The following is an 18984-nucleotide window of genomic DNA, read 5'->3' as shown; positions in this document are numbered from 1 at the left end:
AAAAAAGCCCACCAAACACTTACCAGACAGATCTCTAAAGGAATCTAAATATTTAAATTATTAGAATTAAATTCTGTTACGTTCCATTGTGTAGGCACTACTGCTTTGAAATGTATTTAGGTGCCAAAAGTTATAAAGCATGCAGTCCCACCTCAAGGATTGAACAGATTGGTTTGTAACTATTTGGTTAAGTGTAAGCAAGCAAACAGAAATAGGAAGCTATTTGTTATGATATGTGGAGAAGAACAACTACTTACATGAATTGCATTATAGAGTCTGTAAGCGAAGTAGGAAGGCTTGTCACGGACACAGAGAACTGGAAAAGAGATGTTACTACAGGTAAATAGGAAATTAATGGTAAAAATACTTTTGTTGGCTTTTGTAGTGCTATCCACAACTCGACTCAAAATTAAGGTGCCAGTTTTCACAACCAAGGCTGTATGTATTGGTTCTAAAAGTCTGGTACTTGAGTTAAGCACTCATTACATAGAAGGGCTTAATAAAAATCAGTGAATGCTCTCTTGTGACACGTATGTAGAAATGTTAATCTGTAAATGAGCACATAAAGCTTAGAACTTGTTTGCATACCAGTTAAGTCTTGAAAAATTTACAAATTCAAGGCTGGGCTGGATGTGGCAGCCTGGTCTGATGGTTGGTGACACTTGAACATAGCAGGGGGGTTGAAACGAGATGAGCATTGTGGTACTTTTTAACCCAGGCCGTTCTATGATTCTAAGATTGATTTAAGGTGTGTGGAATCAGTTGCTAATGCATCCATCACTGATCACACCAAATTTGTTATCAAATAAAGAACAGATAGTAGTACTGCTCAGTCACAATCTGGTGCTGCACATGTATGTTTTTAGATTTACATGAGCCATGGAACAGAAGTTCTGTTCAGATATCTTTTTTTCTAATGATTTCTGAACTTTTAATCAAACAGCATAGGGAAGTGCAGAAGAGTATCAGAAAAAGAAAATTCTATGTCTGATAGGTCATGTAGATGTTAAGTGTAAAATAATATTTTTGTATACCTATTGCAACCAGTAATTCTTGAAAATATCCATCGTAGCAGTCATTGATGGCATCTACTAAGTCTTGCCCAGAGATACTTTGGAATTCCTGGAAAACTTGGAGGAGAAGAAATCTCACTTGATTCTAGTTCATCAACAGTGATCAACTTTCTTCTCCCTTCCCACCCTCCTCACTATAACCCTTGGCTGTGTTTTTTTCTTATCTATTTGTTCGCAGTGTTTCCTTAAGTTTATATCATGCAATTAAGGCAATCTAAATGAGTGGTCTGAAACCTGGCTTCAAGGACATTCTCTTTTTAATTCTCTACTATACAATTTAAAATGAATGCACAGCGAAGTCTATTTTTCACGAATAATAATAATAATTAATAAATACTCCTGTAGTCTCTGTTTCTAGAACTTGTCAGAATTGCATGTCAGTAAGAAGTGTTCCATGCTCAGCTTGGCTAAAGCTGGCCAAATGCTCATAGATTATGAGAAGCCATCACACAATATGCCTAACATGTCACTGTCCAGACATGGGCGTTGTCTGGACTTACATACACACCAGTACAGTGCATGCTTACCTAAGCCTTAGGAAAGCAGGAGATTTTTCAGTTCATTGCCCACTACAGAACTTACAGCAAACTACATTATAGGCAGAACCCTCAAATGTCTTGTACAGCAGGGAAGTATTAGCATGGCCAGGTGTGTTACGTTGTGTTGATCCCATGACCACCATCCTTACAGAAGTTGTAACAGAGTTACTTGGTTGATTCATGGCACCAAAGTAGTTCCGAGCTTCTGATAGAAGTTGGCAGAAGAAGTACAACTGCCTGCACAGTGATAAACTTGTCACCAAGCAGAACAAAACACATCTCAAACATGTCATCAAGTAGATGAATTTCTTAACTACAGTGGAAGATTTCACTGTTTTTTTTTTTTTTTTCCCAATCTGTAATTATGCCTGGCTATCTAGTTTTAAATAAAAGCACCCCATTATGTTTCTGTGTGTGTCTGTGCTCTTTAAGAGAGAGCGGAGTGGACTCTGGAAGTCCCTCCCTTCAAAACATCTTTGAAACTTGCAGACATCAGGCAAAGTTCAATCTTGCATTAATTCCAAAATCGCATCAACATCAGTGAGATTCTGAGAGCTCCAAGTGTTCACAGTTACGGTTCAGTCTAATGTTCTGCTGCTCACTGAGCTTGATATATAAATCATGGCCTTATTAGCAAGTCAGATTTTTTCCTTTACGCTGTATGGTCAAACAGCTGAACCATTGGATTACCCATCCACAACTGCTGGTAACTCCTGTTGCACAGTATCATTTGCAGCATGTTTTTGTGTTCGCCTGTTTTCTGCTGACAGGCTTCCCATAGAATCTATTATACCAGAAAAAGAAAAAATGCAGAAGAATTTAAATAATTCTGAATCACTTTTCAACATTAGCTTTTTTTTTTTTTCTCCATCTGAGACGTGCCCACGTCTGCCTATTTTTACCATTGCATCCTGAGCAGCTGTAGAAGGATCTGCATATCCTTCCATTCTTGTTCCCTGGGGGGGAAGAAAAAAATTGTTTCATTTCTTGAGATATCACACAGTTTTTTTTTTACACTGAATCAATAGAATAAATACTTGAATTTACAACCATGGAAAATATCCTTGAATTTTCATTTACAGCTTCATGTCTTCTGAACAGAGGAAACTGAAATGGCAGACTGTGTTATGAGAGGAAAAAATTGTGGAAGAGGATAAACTTGCCCCATAAACCCATCCCATTATTAGTCTGATTTTAAATGACATTTTACCACCACCCAGTGCTGTAAGTGCTCTATTGTTTACTATAACATGTAACTATGAGAGAAAAGCAAGCAAAAGGGTAGCATTTACCATTGACTGCTTATTTCAGATCAGTGTGTGTATTGCCAGGAAAATCCTTTATCCATCATTGGCTACAAGTAAGATCTAAGTCTAGAAAACTGTTTGACAACTTTGCTATATAAACCAAAGAACACTTAAACATTCCCATGTATTTAGTAGCTTTTCAATTACATAAATCAAGATGATGTGTTTTAGTAAACACACTATGATCTGAATTACATAGTTGTTAGAAAAAGAAAAAAGCACACACATTCAGGAATTGCTTCTTTAACCATAATTCTCTTGTAAGGATACGAATCAGCCCTGGTTGCAGACTCTTCAATAGTCTCAAGCTATATGCAGCCATTGCCTTAATGATATGTGTTTGAAGCAACTTACTTTAGAATTTACAATTGTTTTTCTGTGCATGTGATAGTGAGGATTGAAATTATGCGTCATCTGTCATCTTTTGGAATGACTGATTTGTGGTTCTTTTCTGTTAAAAATAGTCAGTTGTATTGTAATTGAATTGTAAGAATTTCACACAGCTAAGAGCAGAATTCCTACTAACAAGATAAATTACCTGAAGGAAATCACGCTGGGACGACCACATAAAGTGACATGGGTGCAGGGGGAAAAAAAAAGACAAGTGGGCAGTAAGATGCATACTGCTCTACATAAGGTAAGTGCCCACTGCCTCCAGTAACAATTGGTAGTGACTAATCTTGGCACAATTTAGCTGGTGAATCCCACACTACCCTTGATCGTTTTTTAAATACTAGAAAATGGTTATATTTCAGTTCATACACAGCAAACAGTATAGAAATCTTCTCTTTTTATACAAGAACATTGACTAACCTGAAGTTGCAACCTGTAAAATTTATTTAGGAATTACTGTTTCATAATCATTTCCATCCGGAGGATTTTGCTGGTATACATTCATTGGTAGCAGATTTCTGTAGATCCTAATTTGCCTCATATCAAAACCACAATTACTATGCTAAAGCAATTGAGTTGTTTGTTACCCATGTGTGAAACACAGTGACTGCTGTTTGCATTCTGATGTGTGCCTCATCAGTCCAGAGATTTACTAGAAATCAAAGCAATGTGTTTCCAAAAAAACCCCAACAACCTAAGGATACATTGGAAATGTTGCTATAGAATTTCTTTCTATAAGTTACATAGCACTACAACTGATGAAATATCACTGACTTTTAATATAAGACCCTGTTCAGATGTGGATGATTCAGTTAGCAGTCTTCAAAGATATGCAGTATAGGTTAGTAAAATTGGGCATTTCCTACAACCATTCTTTATTAAATAGCAGTTAGTCTTTGTTAACTGAGAAGTTGCTGATACCAGGTGTCTGTTTGTGTATAGAAAATAAGGAGCAATAAGTTAGTCTGACATTGTTTATTTTAAAGTTATTCTCTTGACAAGTAAAAATTTCTCATGGGTTTGGTAAAGATAAGAAGAGATGGAGTTGCCTAGATTATAGCTCTTCACTTTTTCAGCATGGAAGAATTTTCGTTATTAGGGGAAAAACCCTCCAATATTAGATAAAATATTTCCCATTTATAGTTTCTACCTTTGAAACATTTACCCTTAATGTCTGTGCCTCAATGATGCCTAATGTCAGTTCATATCTTAGAAACACTTTCCCCAAACAGACAAACATGTAAAGAAATGTAAATGCATTTCGTGTTGCTGGATTAGTTTTGTCATTATTTGTTACTCTGGTTCTGCTCTTCCCACTCTCTTGTTCAAAAGTGTAGTCGTGTTGAGCTAACTTTAGCTGCAGTTACTTTAAAATTTAAGACCACTTGAATTATATCAGAAGTCACTCTAAATTTTTTATATGTGTATCATACTATTTATTATATTTACAGTACCTGAGCGAGGTTCATGAGAGTATCTCTGAAGTGACCTGAAGTCTCAGAATCAAGATCTTGTTGAAGATCACTGTTGTATTCTAGATTAAAACAAAAATATGTAACCTAAATAAATAAAAACGAACCTGCTCTGAATGTTACTTATGAAAATAAGCAAACAAAGGGTGAACGCATGGGGTGCAAATACACACTTGTTTTCTAAAGGTATTAAAAATTATTCCACAGGAACTCATGCAGGTTCTGCATGGACCTAATCATAGAGGGGCTCCTCCCTGCCAAGGCCTCAGCCACTTCAGCAGCTCGCCCATCCTGCTGCCTGTGCCTGGCAGCCCTGCCACTGCTGCAGCTGCATGATTCTGGGATACTCAGAAGCACCCCCTCAAGGAAGGTGAGTTGAGTATTCAGCCTGAGGAAGCACTTCTGAGAAAAACAGTTGATGCACTTGGAAAAAGGGATGCCAGAGCTTATGAAAATCCTCAAATGTGACTGCTAGCTCTTTAAAACATAATAGGCAGCAATACATCTCCAAAGTACTATGACATACGTTCAACTTTATTCATTTTGCTTCAGCTTTTTAAATATAATTATGAAGAGGGAGGAAGAGGAAGGGAACCATGCTGAGAAGTCACTTTTGTAATTTAGTTCCTTCACTCATGCTAATACATTCAGCCTAATACACAAATTAGAGCTGCTGTTGTACACTTGTAAAATACGTTACGTGTTAAGTAGGCTTCTTTCATCTGGAATATCTCCATATTTGATCTTGAGGCTAATATGTCAATTAGACACTTTTCTTCTGTGTTTACTCCCTGTGTAGGAGGAAGTAAATATGAAGTCATTAGGAACCACAGCTTTCAGAAGAAAGAAATGCCTTATTAGACGTGACAAAAGACTGACAGTTTCTTCTGGAGCAGTGTATGGTGTGCCTTTGCATAGTGTAGCTGTTTAAAAAGAAATTGACTTCAAGTTAATAGTAGAAACTTATACAACAAATACGTTCCTACTTACTTTGAATTCCAGAATATATGTTATTAAGTGGGGAAAGAAGCAAGACTGTTGTTGACAGAAACACAATGGGAAGAATTTTAGAGCTTGAATAAGAATTTAGGAGTTACTGAGAGAAATCAGATGCAAAGATTGAGTATATGTGCCAGGAAGTGTTCAAGGCAGTCTGAAGTGGATAAGAACACCAGTTCTGGGATATGCCTTCCCATCTTTCAGTTTATTTTTAATAACTGAGAGCAAAGTTGTTTTCTAAGAATTTTTCAAGTCCTTTTTGATTCAGTTTGAACCAATTTGTGCTTTTGGTTTCAATATTGCCATGCACCAATGGATTTCACCATTTAATTGCATGGTGTTTGAAAAAAAAACATTTTTTAAAAATTCCTTATACTCAATGTCAGTGTACTATGAAACATCTTTCTAGCAGTTTATTAAGCATTTAAATATGTAAAAAAATCACTCTATCATATATTAAGTAATAGAAACTGTGTGTCTGAGTAGCTGTTGATTAGGCCAATACCTTGAGTGCATGCCAGAGCTCATGGGCATCATAGGATGCAGGTGGATACATTAGGCCAACCATGACTTCTTTGAAGTGATGAGAGAGATTCTCTTTTAGGTCTGTCATCAAATCCTGAACAAAAATACACAGGATTATTTCAACAGTCACACTTCATGAAAAACAGCTTAAAAATATTAGCAGTTTTCTTTGTAACGGAATGAAGATGAGTTGTCTGAGATGAAGTCTACCTAAGATTAGGCAACATAAATCTTTTAAAATAGAACCTACTCCTTTTAATATTACTTGTGAGATAGCAATAGACAGAGAAGCAAGTCAGCTATATAAATTAGTTGATTTTTGGTTCATTGGAATACAGAAGAAAATTTAGGGGTTCAAATGCAACTGCTCCTTAAGGGCTTGGAAACCTGAATAGCACAGCAGAGCATTTGCAGCTCCCCATGGCAGATTCCCTGTCTGAATCTGCAAGAGCTGAGCCCACAGAAGTTAAATCCCATAACACACAGGCAATTTCCTTACTTCTGGGTTATTTGCTGTGTGATTAATTTAAAAAATCATTCTTAAAAAATCATCCCAGTACATAAAAATACCTATTCTGGATTACTGGAAGGCTATGTGCTTCAGTTTATATACATCTAATATTCAAAATGAGTTTGCTTCTTTGGATAAACATTGGATTAGTAAAAGGGAAGCCTCCTCACTTGCCAGGTATTTGACTAATGGAAGAGAGTTTCCTTCCCACTCTCCACTTTCCCCTTTCATCCGTTGAAACACTGCAAATGCCAAAAACTTGATTGTTATAGGATTGCTGTGTCTAATTAAGAGGATACTTTGCTGGTTCTCATACAGTACTGGGCAGCTGTCAGATAGGCTCTAAACTAAGTTGGAAATTGTAGGAGTACCAGGAATGATTCCTGTGATATAATTTATTGGAGAGGTTTTTTTTTCAGCCTGTACTTTACCATTGATGCATATCTTAATATAATTAAATTAGTTGCTAAACTGGGAATGAAGGAGGACAAATACAGATTAAAAATTGGATTTGTGAGGAAGAAACACACAGTGTTCACTAGATGCACACTAGATGCATTTGACAGCCATTGAATCACACATGGAATAGAAATTAATTCATGAAGTTATTTCATTTAAAACATCATGACTTTGGGAAAATTGGTTAATAGTACAAATAGGTACTATTTAAAGATTATCCCTGCAATTAGAATTAAGGGAATTGAAGTACTGAAAAATAAGGAAAAGCAACCCTAAGTTGTCAGTGTTAGTATTTCCCAAATTGTCTCTGCTGTACCAAATTCTTGAAGTCTAATTGTAAAAGGTCTTAAAGCCTTTGTTTATATCTTAGTCATGCAGCTGGTTGTATCCTTTTTTTTTTAATATCTATTTCTCCTTCTAATATCTCATGCTTTACATTTTTCAAGGGAATGACCATAGTAGCTACCATATTGAACGTATGGAGCTGAAATGAGTGCTGTGACTGATACATCCTGGAGTATCTGCTGAACTGTAAACTGCAGCAATTCATAGCAAGATACATCCCTGTTCAGCAGTTCCTGCTGTAAGATAACAAAGTTTTGAGGGATAAATCAGACTGCATGGAGCACTAACAGGATTATCTATTTCAGTATGTCCACTGTCACAAGTGAAAAGGACAAATTCAGCATTCTTGTTTAGTCTCAGTGCTAGATTAAAACTGATTTGGACTGTATCTGTCGAGTACACATAGTACAGAATGATTTCACTTAAATGAAATTGTGTGTGGTATATGTGCAACAGTGAGTCCATGACTTTGAGACTGTGGAGTGCTCTGCTGGAGTATAAGAAGAGTTTACTTACTTTTCTCTTCTATTAGTATTCTTTGTTTTTGTGATACTTAAAAATCTGAACGTTTTTGTTTTTTTGCATTCTTTTTAGTTGATTCAGGTCTTTAGGTCTGTGAGCACTAGCTTTGTAGGGATTTAGGTTAATTGGCTATGGCTGAAGGAGACAGAAATTTATTGATAATGTGTTTTCATAAGGATTTAGGTATTTATGTGATATTTTTAGTCTGGATTTAAAAAGTAAACCCAAGTAGATAATTAATGAGCAAATCAGTAGTTGTTCTCTACTCAGAGAAAAATGGCAGACCTAACTCCATTTCTGATGGACGGTTGGCAGTTCTTTACTAACACATCATTAGTGATACCTCTTGGTCATCTCTATGTAACAAAGAAAGAAATTAAAAGTAAAAAAATGACTTGGGGGCTTTTTTTTTTTTTGTTAAAATGCTAGGTATAGTTGAAACATTCTAGAGAAAAGGTTAAAGAAGCATTTTGTAAGAAAAACAAAGGAATGAAATGGTGAAAAATTATTAGCAGCTTACTAGAAGTCTCTGTTCTTTGCGCTCAAGAGGAGGAATTTAGGTTGAACTGGCTCATTTTTTTTAAAGAAAGATAGCAATGACATCTGTTTTTTGTTTTTTTTTTAATGCGTTATTCTTTTTTTCTCGAAATATTTTGGTCTTGCTATGTTTTCCAAAGCCTTGAAAAAAGTATTTGACGAGCACTCCAAAACAGAGGAAGAAATCAGTCTTTCCAAAACTCCTTGCTAGAAAGAACATATGGAAGAGGAAACTTTGCACATCCTTTTTTCTTCCTTGTTTTGTGGCAGATGCTCTGCTGTGTAAATGACATTTAGAAACCTTCAAATGTATGCATAGTTACATGAGCAAAATTGTGTGCCAACCTTTTGGTGCCAGTCAGCGCTTTGCCAGGTTTCTAATTCTAGTGATGACCTGAGAGAAGGACTGACCAACTGTACTGGAAACAGAAGGGACAGAAGGAAGGAAAGAAAGTGCAGCTTGGTTCTGTCATACCCTGCCATACATGTCTCTGTATGCCTCAGCAATCATGAGCCGCTGTGAATTGCAGCGCTGTGTTAGGATGTCAATCAACACATCTTTTTCACAACCTGGAAATAAACAGACACAGATTCTCAATTAACAAATTGTTATTTACTTAGGCTTATGATTGTTCCTGTTTTGTTCAAGAGTATAAACTTAATTTCTTGAAAAAAGCAGACCAGCAAATTGATATTCTGCTGGTATTTACCAAATCAATTATATGTGCTTTGCATACATACCTTTCACTTGCTGGTGTACTACCAGCAATTAGTGAAATAGTCTGTTATTATTGGATACATCACCATCTCTCTCAAGTGAAATGGATTTGAAGCCATCAATGGAGCAGATCCCAGCTTTCATCCGTTCAGAATTAGGCACGATAAAAGAATTTGTGGCTGAGCCATACTTGTATGCCTTCTTGTTATTGATTAAATTGTCATTTCAGGATTTGGGATCTCTTAAATGGGAACAACAAATTACAGTCAGGCCATTTGTTGTACAATTGAAAGCTACATATTTTCAGAGAAACTATATAAATTAAATTATGAAGTTTTAAATAATATTTTATTTTAAAAATCAGTTTCTGAGTGCAATTTGTTGGAGTTTACCTCTGCTTTTTGCTGGGTACCTGGAACTCACAGGTAAACTTCCATAACTCATCAGTATTAACTGCTCAGGAAAAAGAGGATGATGATTAACATGTTCTGAAAATTATTTTATCGTTTTTGATCTTTTTCCATCCCAAAAGATGGCTCTTGGTTACTTCAGTTGGTTCAGCATTTCAGTGTCATTCCAGCAGAAACACGTCTCCATAAATCAATTTATTTTATTACACTTAGAGATAAGTTTGGCTACAAAGCATGGAGCTCAGCTAGCATCTGACTAGAGAAAAATACTCTGATGCTTCTACAAATCACTGTTTTACATGCACATATAGATATGTTACAGATACAAGTTCTGTATCTTTTTCAAGTTAGGCAGATTTTGTCATATGATCTACAAGTTGTGGCCTCCATTTTGACACAAATGTAATTGGACATGAGATATGATTTAAATTTTTTTAATAAGTTTGCAGATGAAATCTATGTCTGCTCATTATGCAGTAAGTTCAGTTCTCTTTCTTGTAGTCCATTTAGCCATAATTACAATGGCTTCTTGTGCTACACTGATTTCACATCAGTTTGATTCACTGCCATCAAACTCACAAAATGGATGTGTTATTGAACCTCTGTGTGTAAGGGTTTGCTTTACTTTTCAGAAGATAATTGTCATTGAGATTCTGTACAGTTCATACAGTTTCTACCGTAGAATTAAGGAGGATTGAAGTAATGTTTAAATGCCTAAATAACTTTACTTGTTTTTTTATAATACCACTGGTATTAATGGGATTATGTGTATGGGAACTGCTGAGTCACAGCCTGAACCACTGATTGATCACCTGAGGCAAGCACTGGCTCAGCCCTGGGAGCACAGGTGAAGGCAATTCAGCTGTGTGACTGGAAGGGGTGGAGCCTGGCTGCACCTCTCCTACATCCCATTTAAGGGCTGACTGCCACTGGGGAAAGGTCTCTTCTGGAAATCTTTCCTTTTGGCTCTTTCTTGTGAACTTAGAGCTGGATACAGGTGAGCATTCCTTCCCTGTTTGTTTCTTTTCCTATTTTCACAATGATAATCTTCCTAGTTGTAACACCAACTGTATCAGTATGAGACTAAACCTCCTTAAGAGAATGAATGTTGTGTGCAGGACGTGGGAATGTCAGGACTTGCAAAGACTGTGAAGACTTGAACTGCTGTAAGCTCAGCATCATATTTTGCCAGCTCTCTTTGAGACTAGAACTTTATTCTATGTTCTTTGCCAGGCCGAGTTTAAAGAAGGGCTACTGCATGTGTGTTTACAGCAGTAAATAGAGAAAATCATCCTTGTATTGTCCCATTAGCAACATTGCATTAAAAGTGCTGCTTGAAGTCTGGCAAAACAAGTAAAACTTCATTTGTAACGAACTTAAGAAAGATCCTTTGTGCTGTTCTTAATAATATCTACTTTGTGGTGTTTTGATTGACATTAAGACTAAAACCTCCCTTTTCTGGTAAAGAAGCTGAACAGGATGCAAGATTTGGTGCTATACAGTCTTGTGAAAATCTTAGAAGATAAAAAAGTTCTGATACAGGCAACAGTCTTAATGTGAGGGAAGTGTTTCGCAAGGTAATTTAAAAAAATCATCCTTAGAACCTTTAGCAATATGAAGTGTTCAGCTGTGAACAAATCTGGAACAGAAAGTAATGTTTTGCTGAACATATTTTTGTGACTGAAAGCAAAACTTAGTCCAGAGGAGAGGGTAATCAATACTTTAAACATTTCTACTCCACTTATTTTTATTTCTTGATGAGTGTTACTTTAAAAGACATAACAGTCTCTGCTTCTAGCTAATGCTGGGATTACAACTAAAAATGAATCCAGTTTTGACCTTCATTGTAGTGACAACTTGTTCTTATTTTCTCACGGAAAACATTTGCTATTATCAGTGTTGGTACACATTTAAGATTAATTAGCTCTGAGCTCATGCAAATGCATGATTTGCTTGGGTATCACTGGTGAATCTTACTGTCTGTGATACGTTGAAGAAACAACACCTGTGTATTGATGTTTTTATTATTGTGGGTGTATATATACATTTAGTTTGTGTTATGATGTAATAAAAGATGTGTTAGAATATGCCAGGATACTTACTGATTCCCTGTAGGGCTCCTCCTAGCAACTGAGCATCCATAATGGGGTTAAAATTTGGAGCTGGAAAAATTGTTCCTTGTATCTGCGAAAGGAGAAAGAAGCCTTTAATTGCAGTGTTTTATATTTTAACTGCATATATGATTCAAGTGAGAATCAGCAATCACGTTAGATTAAAACTTTTGCTTTATGGGGAAAAAAATGTTAATTTACAGGGAAGAACTTGCAGCAAACCCTAGGAAGCCAGAGCGTATTCAAGTTAGGCTTGAACAAAGAAAATGTTATTAATGTGTTTTGTTCTCATTAAAATGTAATCACAGTTTTGTTTCTACTTCTCCAACTTCTCTGAAAATATTCTTCTGTCTTTGAAGTTAATCTGTGTTACCCCTGTCAGTCTTCAATTTGTCTTGATATTTCTAATTTGAAAGAACTGGTGAGAAAATAATGAAGTATGTAGGTTGCTTACAAAGCCAGTAATTTTGAAAGAAATGATGTTGGGATGGAGTGTGGGCTATCTTTCTGACATGCTATGTGGAAGTCAACATTATTTTTCTGGTTGCTTTTTAACTGATTAAATTGTTCTCACTTCATTCCCAGTGATACTTTGTTTCATACAATATTTCATGTTTTGCCAAATCTATGAATAGTAAATAGAATTGATTTCCTCATTTTAATAGGATCACAGATCTGCATACAGATGAAAATAACAGAGATTCAGTGCTGCTTAGCTCTGTACTCACTTAACCCCTTCAGCTCCTCTAAGGATTATACCTGTCTTTTCAGACTCTGCATAATAGTTGTCTTTTATAATGATTTCTGTTCTGAGTAAATACATTTGATTAAAATGAACCTGATAACTTGAAATGTTTACTTCAATGGAAAATTGGGTAAAATTTACAAATACAAATGAGGTATACAAACACCTCTTAGAATTAGAAGGTCCCCTAATTACATTAATTACTCTTTATTTTCTTGTTTTATGTACACTTGAAACCTTTTGTCTGTGGTGCCTTCATCAGTAATGACATGCACATACTGCTTTAGTTTTTGGCCACTAATGATGTTCTTCCTTGGCTTGCGGTTTTAGTGAAGGATTTAAAAAGCAACAAGCAAAAAGTGGATATGTTTGAAGAGAAGGAAAATATAATTTCTTGATCTATCTAATGATTACTTTAGTTTACTTAGACCTACCAAGCAAACAAATGTATGGGCAAACAAATTATTGGTGGCTAAGTCAGGAAAAGAATGTAGCATCAGAAACTTAAGGTTTTGAAGGAGTTACTTTATGTAAGAAAGGAAATATTTGCTGATAGACAGGCATCTTTCTGCGGTTTACTCTTCATTTTAAATACAATGTCCTACATTTACAACCAAGCATAAAATTCGTAGTGTCACTTTACTCATTAGAAACAGTCAGGGAATATATGAGAAAAATCTTCTGAAGATAAGGAGAGAAACTCTGGCTGTGGAGATGATGATGAGACCATGTCAATTTTTATAAGGTGATACATAATGTTGTACCTAAAATGGATTTCAGACTTATCCTCTAGCTATTTTCCATGCTATCTTCCCCCTTCAGTCCATGTATCTTGGGTCTCACTGGTCATGTAACACATCTGTTGGTTGAGATTAGCTTCAGAAATTATTCTTATTCTTGTGATTTTCTGTTTTCTTACAGTACATGTGATCTTCAGATGTTGTTCACCAGGAGTCTCCTAGGCACGTGCTATTTGCAGGAATTTGAGTGCTCTTTGGCCACGTGGGACATGAGGTGCCAGTTGAGGTGATTATTTTCACTTTTCCTTTGCTAGCATGTCAAGTAATGCTGAGAGTCAGATACTTCTCCCAGGAGGCAGGAATGCGTGAACTCTTTGGCTGATAGGTAATGTAGCTTGACAAGCCACCCTGAAACTTACTGATAAACAAAATCACTGTAGAAAGAACTGCTGGAAGACACTGTTAGAATGCAGAATCAAAAAATTTATGTTGATATATGCTCTGAGTTAGAAAAATGGAATTTAGCTTTCTGCCTCTGTAATTCATGCTTCTCAGAACGTCTGAGCCACTAGAATAGCTCATCAATCTTGAGGAGGAGAAAATAATTCCAAAACCAAACTGTTATCAAATATTATGCTAGAACTGCCAAAAGAGATTTTTTTTTTATGAGAATGATAATAAAGAATGATAGGTTGTGAATGGAATTTGAGTTGCAGATACAAGATTCAAAGACCTTTAGCTTAGAGTATAAACCTGTGGTAGGAAGGATGAACATATCTGACATCCTGTTCAAGCACTCTCTGACCACGTCACTGTACTTCCTGATCAGAAGGATGGCATGAGGAGAGAAAATCTAACAGATGTGTGTATTTATCCAAATCTAATTTAAAATAGCAGTGCTGGTTCTTCATTTTGGCAACAGCTGTGAACAGGTTCAATATCCAGAAAGTCTGGTTGTTTCAGAGTATTTCCTTTCACAAACTCAGGTTTGTAGTGTTACAAAGCAAACAATCTTTTCAGCATTTATAATCACAAATAAATGAGTGCTTTAACAGTGGATTCCCATGTAGTTCTTGGAACTGCATTTTTGAATTTGTATCTTCATGAAACCATCAAAATGAAGAAAGGCATCATCTGAACGAATATTTGCAGAGTTATAATGGAGGAATCGATTATAGCAGAAATACTTGCAGATATACAGATTTTCAGGCTATTAAGGTTTTTACTCCCAAAACACAGCTCTTGTAGTAGGTCTTACAGGTAAAGTAATAGATATTTGAATGGACTCAGTTCTCTTACAGTTCAGCTGAGCTGCTGCTGCTTTTCAGAAGCATTCACCATCTTATTGTTTGAGGTCTACCACTAGCAGATGAAATGTAATCTAGTAAACACCTGTGTCCTACCAGGGGTTCAATTAAAGTCATAATTCTTTTAAGTAGAATCAAATTAAATATGAAGGTTCTCCTTGAGAGGAAGCACCTACCTGTTAATCACTTTTAAACAAATTAAAACTTAATTTGTGTTGTCCTGTATTGTACATGTTGTAATTGGCTCTGTCATCCATCCCATCTAAGACAATTGTGCCAGTTTTAGTCCTGATGAGGATTTTCAGTGGACCTCATCTTTATATTTTCAGGGTTGTTTCCCACCCAATTCAGTGCTCTGCCTGTATGTAACAGTTCTCCCAAGTAAGATTGAGGTTTTAGTTTATGCACTATCAGAATCCTCAGAGAGAGTTTCTGCATTTTGATTTCTTGCTATTGGTGTAAGCTACAGAGTTATTGTTGCATTATACCTTTAGGAAAGTACTCTGCTGTTTTGTGTTGTATATGCAATCTGGCCCCTAAGAAAATTAATTCCATCACAACCTATGTCAGTTTTATCTTGTGACTACTTCCATAATTTCAGGTTTTTGGCTGAAGTTTGCAGTCACCCTTAATTCATCTCTGTCAGGAGATTATTAAACTTATTAAACTTTATTTCACCTGTTTTCATTGAATGGATCAGAACCAAACCCTATAGAAAACTGGTGATTTTGGGTCTGAATTCCGTATGGTCATGCAGTAACAGCTCACTAGTTACTGTGTGCTGTAACCATTTGTTTTCTGCTCTGTACCAAAGAATGCCAGTGATATATGACAGATGCTTATATAACAGCAAGGATCATCACTGTGTGTTCTGAAAGGGCAGGCAGTAGAAGCATTTGTTTACTGGATGACATTACAACAGACTGAATGTTAAACAGAGAGCAGGTAACTACAAGGGAATTGTTTGCTTCCATGACCTATTGAGAATTCCTACTGCCCTGTTTTGAAGTAAGGTGTTTTTAAGGTTGATTTAACAGCTGATTGTGGTTGTTGTTTCACTTGATATGTTTTTATTGGTCAGCTGTGATTGACCAATAAATCCATCTAATGGAAGAAAGCTCTAAAGAGATGAGTAAGAGGGATATGCTCATGAAGCTCAGTGTTGTAGGAATACATTATAGATTGTGGTAATCTATAGTCACAGGGTTGTGGAACTACTGCAATAGATGTGTTCTTGTAAGTGTAACTTTGTGTTATTTTCTATATTTTTGTGTAGTTAAATCATAAATCCTGTGAGATTCACTTTTGGACAGGTATTTTATTAAACATTATGTTAAACATGTTTTCCACATGGGGAGTGTCTGAAAAAAACATGGTTAGAGACCTTTGATCTCTGACAACATTGCCTATACACTGTATTTTTGCTTTCCCTCACTCCTGAGAAGGAGAGAAAAATTAATAATGTGATCTCATGGTTTTTCTTCTGTTCAGCTTAAAATGGTCACTACAGATTATTGAATTATTCCCTGTTGTGATATTCCTACTATATAGCAAAGAAGGTGAGGTCAGTGCCTTAGAATAGGATACAGACACTGTGGAGTGATAGGAGGCAATAAAGAAAGAAAACTTGATCATCCCTTCCCACAGCAGACGACTGCTCAAGAGAAGTGCAGTGTCTATCCAGATAGATACAGCTCCCTTGGCTGAGAGTGAGGAGAGGTGGAGCCTGGATCCACCCCTTCTGCTCACTCAGGTGCACTGCAAACCAAGCCTTAGTGCTTTCTCTGAACCCAAGTTTAATATATCTGAGTGTGTCCTATGGCTGCCAAATAAAAGTAATTCAGAGGTTCACAGATGTGGGGAAAAAAAAATTACTGATTGAGTAGGTGCTAAAATGCAAAACTGATAAAATCGGCGAGAGGGCAAAATGTGGAACAAAAATGAAAGATCTAGGATTCATGCTCACATTAACTATCATTAGTATTAGTATTTCACATTTAAATGAGAAGTATATTGCTATTTACAGTGAGCAGAAATTGTACTACATGTCAGAGCTAGAGCTGCAGCAGTGACTTTGTGGTTTTCTCAATGTCAGAAGAGAAGCCTGAAGTAATTTATTTCCTTCACTGAATTTGATTCCTTTAAATACTATGTTCTTAGACTTACAGAAGTAAAGAAGAACAGTGAATTCTGAAGTACCAGAAGTCTTTTTATAGATTAAGAAGAGCTGGAATGTTTTTTTTGGGTCATTTAACATCCTTTGTACTAGGACAAGGATGTAATCTATCCAGGTCCTTTCCAAGTTAGCTACTGGCTAAAGAGGAGATGCTTTGTTCTGGCTGAATCCTCACTTTGTACTGTGTAACTAATGGTAAGCCAATGACATAAATGGCATTTGAGTTTTACCCGCCATTTGTTTTTAAATAGAAGAGCAAATTAATTCTTGCTTCCATTGATCAATGTTCTCACAAATCCTCAGAAAGAATTGTCATTCAGCTGCCAATTATTACAGAAATTCACTAACAAATTTGAAGTTACTGGTAAGGACATGTAGATGGATGGTTATAAGATAGCCAAATTTTCTGAAGAAGGCAGGGGGAAGATATCTGGTACAGTTCACTGAAATAATGTGGAAAAATTCTACAATTTAAAATATAAGTTTAATTTTGATATTGGAGTTCTAACATCCCACATTATAATAATACATATATTTTATTTCTTTCCCAGAAAGTGTCCATGCTCTTAATAGTAAAGCAAACAAATCTCCAGAGGTGATTCTGTGGTTTTAACTTCAAGGATTTTAATCTTCTTTTGGACCTCAGTATATCATTGTATCTTTCTATTGGGCACTTCATAAATGTCTGTGTTTGCTTGTGTTTGTGCATTTACCTTTTGAAAAGAACTGATTCCAAAACAGCTGTGCGGTCAGTACAGGTTCTGCAGTATTGGTGGAATTAATCAAAATGGAGAAAAGACTGAAAAGAAACTGTAAGATATTTACTAAGGCTGAAAAATCGTACTTGAAATCTAGCTTCCTTCTGTACAAGGAAGTCACAACTTTTCCTGACCAAAGCCATAAGCAGTTCAACGAAAGTATCCGTTAAAACTGAGGCTGTTTTTATCAATGTATGATATGTAAAGTTCAGGCAATTCCATCTTGTGATGGGAAAGGCAATCTCAAGTTAACAGCCTTCTAATAATATTTATTCATTAGGTCATTCTGCTGATAGCAAACAATCATAGTCAGATTATTTAGTCTGAATGTTTCCTATGGGGAATATCTACTAAAATAAAATGCTTACTTTAATAGCTAACTACATGCTATGTTATAGCTGTACTTTTGCAGTGATGTCCTTCGTGTGCAGCTTTATTATTTAAAAAACTGTTGATAAATAATTTTGTTTTTTTCTGAGAATTATTGTATGCATTACATGTTTTTGGAATTACATATGAGACAAATGGGAGAGATGCATTTAAATGTAGAAAACTCAGTCTTTCTCCAGAGCATCCCATCTTTTCCTGTATTTGTATTTTAGAGAGGACACAAATGTCTTATCTAGTTTCTGGTAGTTGTAACTCTTTGTACTGGGGGAAGAGGGCATTTCCTGTACGTAGTCTTTGATAACGAAGTTGCACAGTGCTGCTGAATCTGTCAGAATTGCTGCTGTGTGTTATCTACATCTCAGTTTAGGTTGACTCCATCCTATCTCGTATTCCACATACAACATATGCGAATATATTTACAACATAAGCAGTAAGATAATCTTAAATCAACTACATTTTAAATACTACTAATTCCTTTTTCATGTTTCTTGTATTTCTAAATGAATGGCACATTAGCATATTGGAATTCTTTGAAAAATACCTTAATTGTACTATTTGGACTTACGCTCAATATAAGGTCGTGCTTAATGAGCATAGATAAGAAATTAATGGGCTCAGCCTCCCACTCTACCCTTTGTAGATCCTGCTTTTTCTGCTTGTGATTTGCTCATGCTCTTAGAGAAGTGGTTTTCTGTTATTTTGTTGCTGAATCTCAGGTGTTGTTCCATAACTGACTTCATTTGGAAGAGCAAGCAAGCATCCAGGGGAGGGTGCTCCCCATTCTTTCTCCCCAGCAGCAGACTGCTGTACTGGTTGGAGACCTCTGAGCTAGTTCATACAAATCTCCTTTAATTTCTCTCTCTTCCCAGCTCACAGCACATTGGGGAAATAGGAATAAAGAGTAAGAGCTTGCTTATCCTGAGAATCCACAAAAATACTTTTTTTTT

At 36.0% G+C, this 18984-nt stretch overlaps 1 protein-coding gene and 1 long non-coding RNA gene across 3 annotated transcripts in view; one reads left to right on the top strand and one right to left on the bottom strand.

Moving 5' to 3' along the window:
* Positions 1–18984, bottom strand: part of ANXA10 (annexin A10) — a 25412-nt gene that overhangs the window by 4514 nt on the left and 1914 nt on the right. For both annotated transcript variants that reach the window (XM_019614470.1, XM_003205382.4), the window contains exons 2-10: positions 11913–11994; positions 9158–9252; positions 6289–6402; positions 5485–5575; positions 4767–4846; positions 2515–2568; positions 2303–2396; positions 1035–1130; positions 258–316 (exon numbers count right to left, since the gene is read on the bottom strand). In XM_019614470.1, the coding sequence (XP_019470015.1) occupies positions 258–316; positions 1035–1130; positions 2303–2396; positions 2515–2568; positions 4767–4846; positions 5485–5575; positions 6289–6402; positions 9158–9252; positions 11913–11994 (765 nt within the window). The remainder of the gene's footprint in view (positions 1–257; positions 317–1034; positions 1131–2302; positions 2397–2514; positions 2569–4766; positions 4847–5484; positions 5576–6288; positions 6403–9157; positions 9253–11912; positions 11995–18984) is intronic.
* Positions 10740–13692, top strand: LOC116216530. The gene is made up of 2 exons (XR_004159440.1): positions 10740–10807; positions 13588–13692. It is a non-coding gene; the product is annotated as an uncharacterized LOC116216530 (long non-coding RNA).

Source organism: Meleagris gallopavo, chromosome 4, assembly GCF_000146605.3.
Source record: "Meleagris gallopavo isolate NT-WF06-2002-E0010 breed Aviagen turkey brand Nicholas breeding stock chromosome 4, Turkey_5.1, whole genome shotgun sequence".
In the NCBI taxonomy this organism is placed as follows: domain Eukaryota; kingdom Metazoa; phylum Chordata; class Aves; order Galliformes; family Phasianidae; genus Meleagris; species Meleagris gallopavo.
Note: the sequence above shows the minus strand (reverse complement) of the source record. Positions and strands in the feature narration are given on the sequence as shown.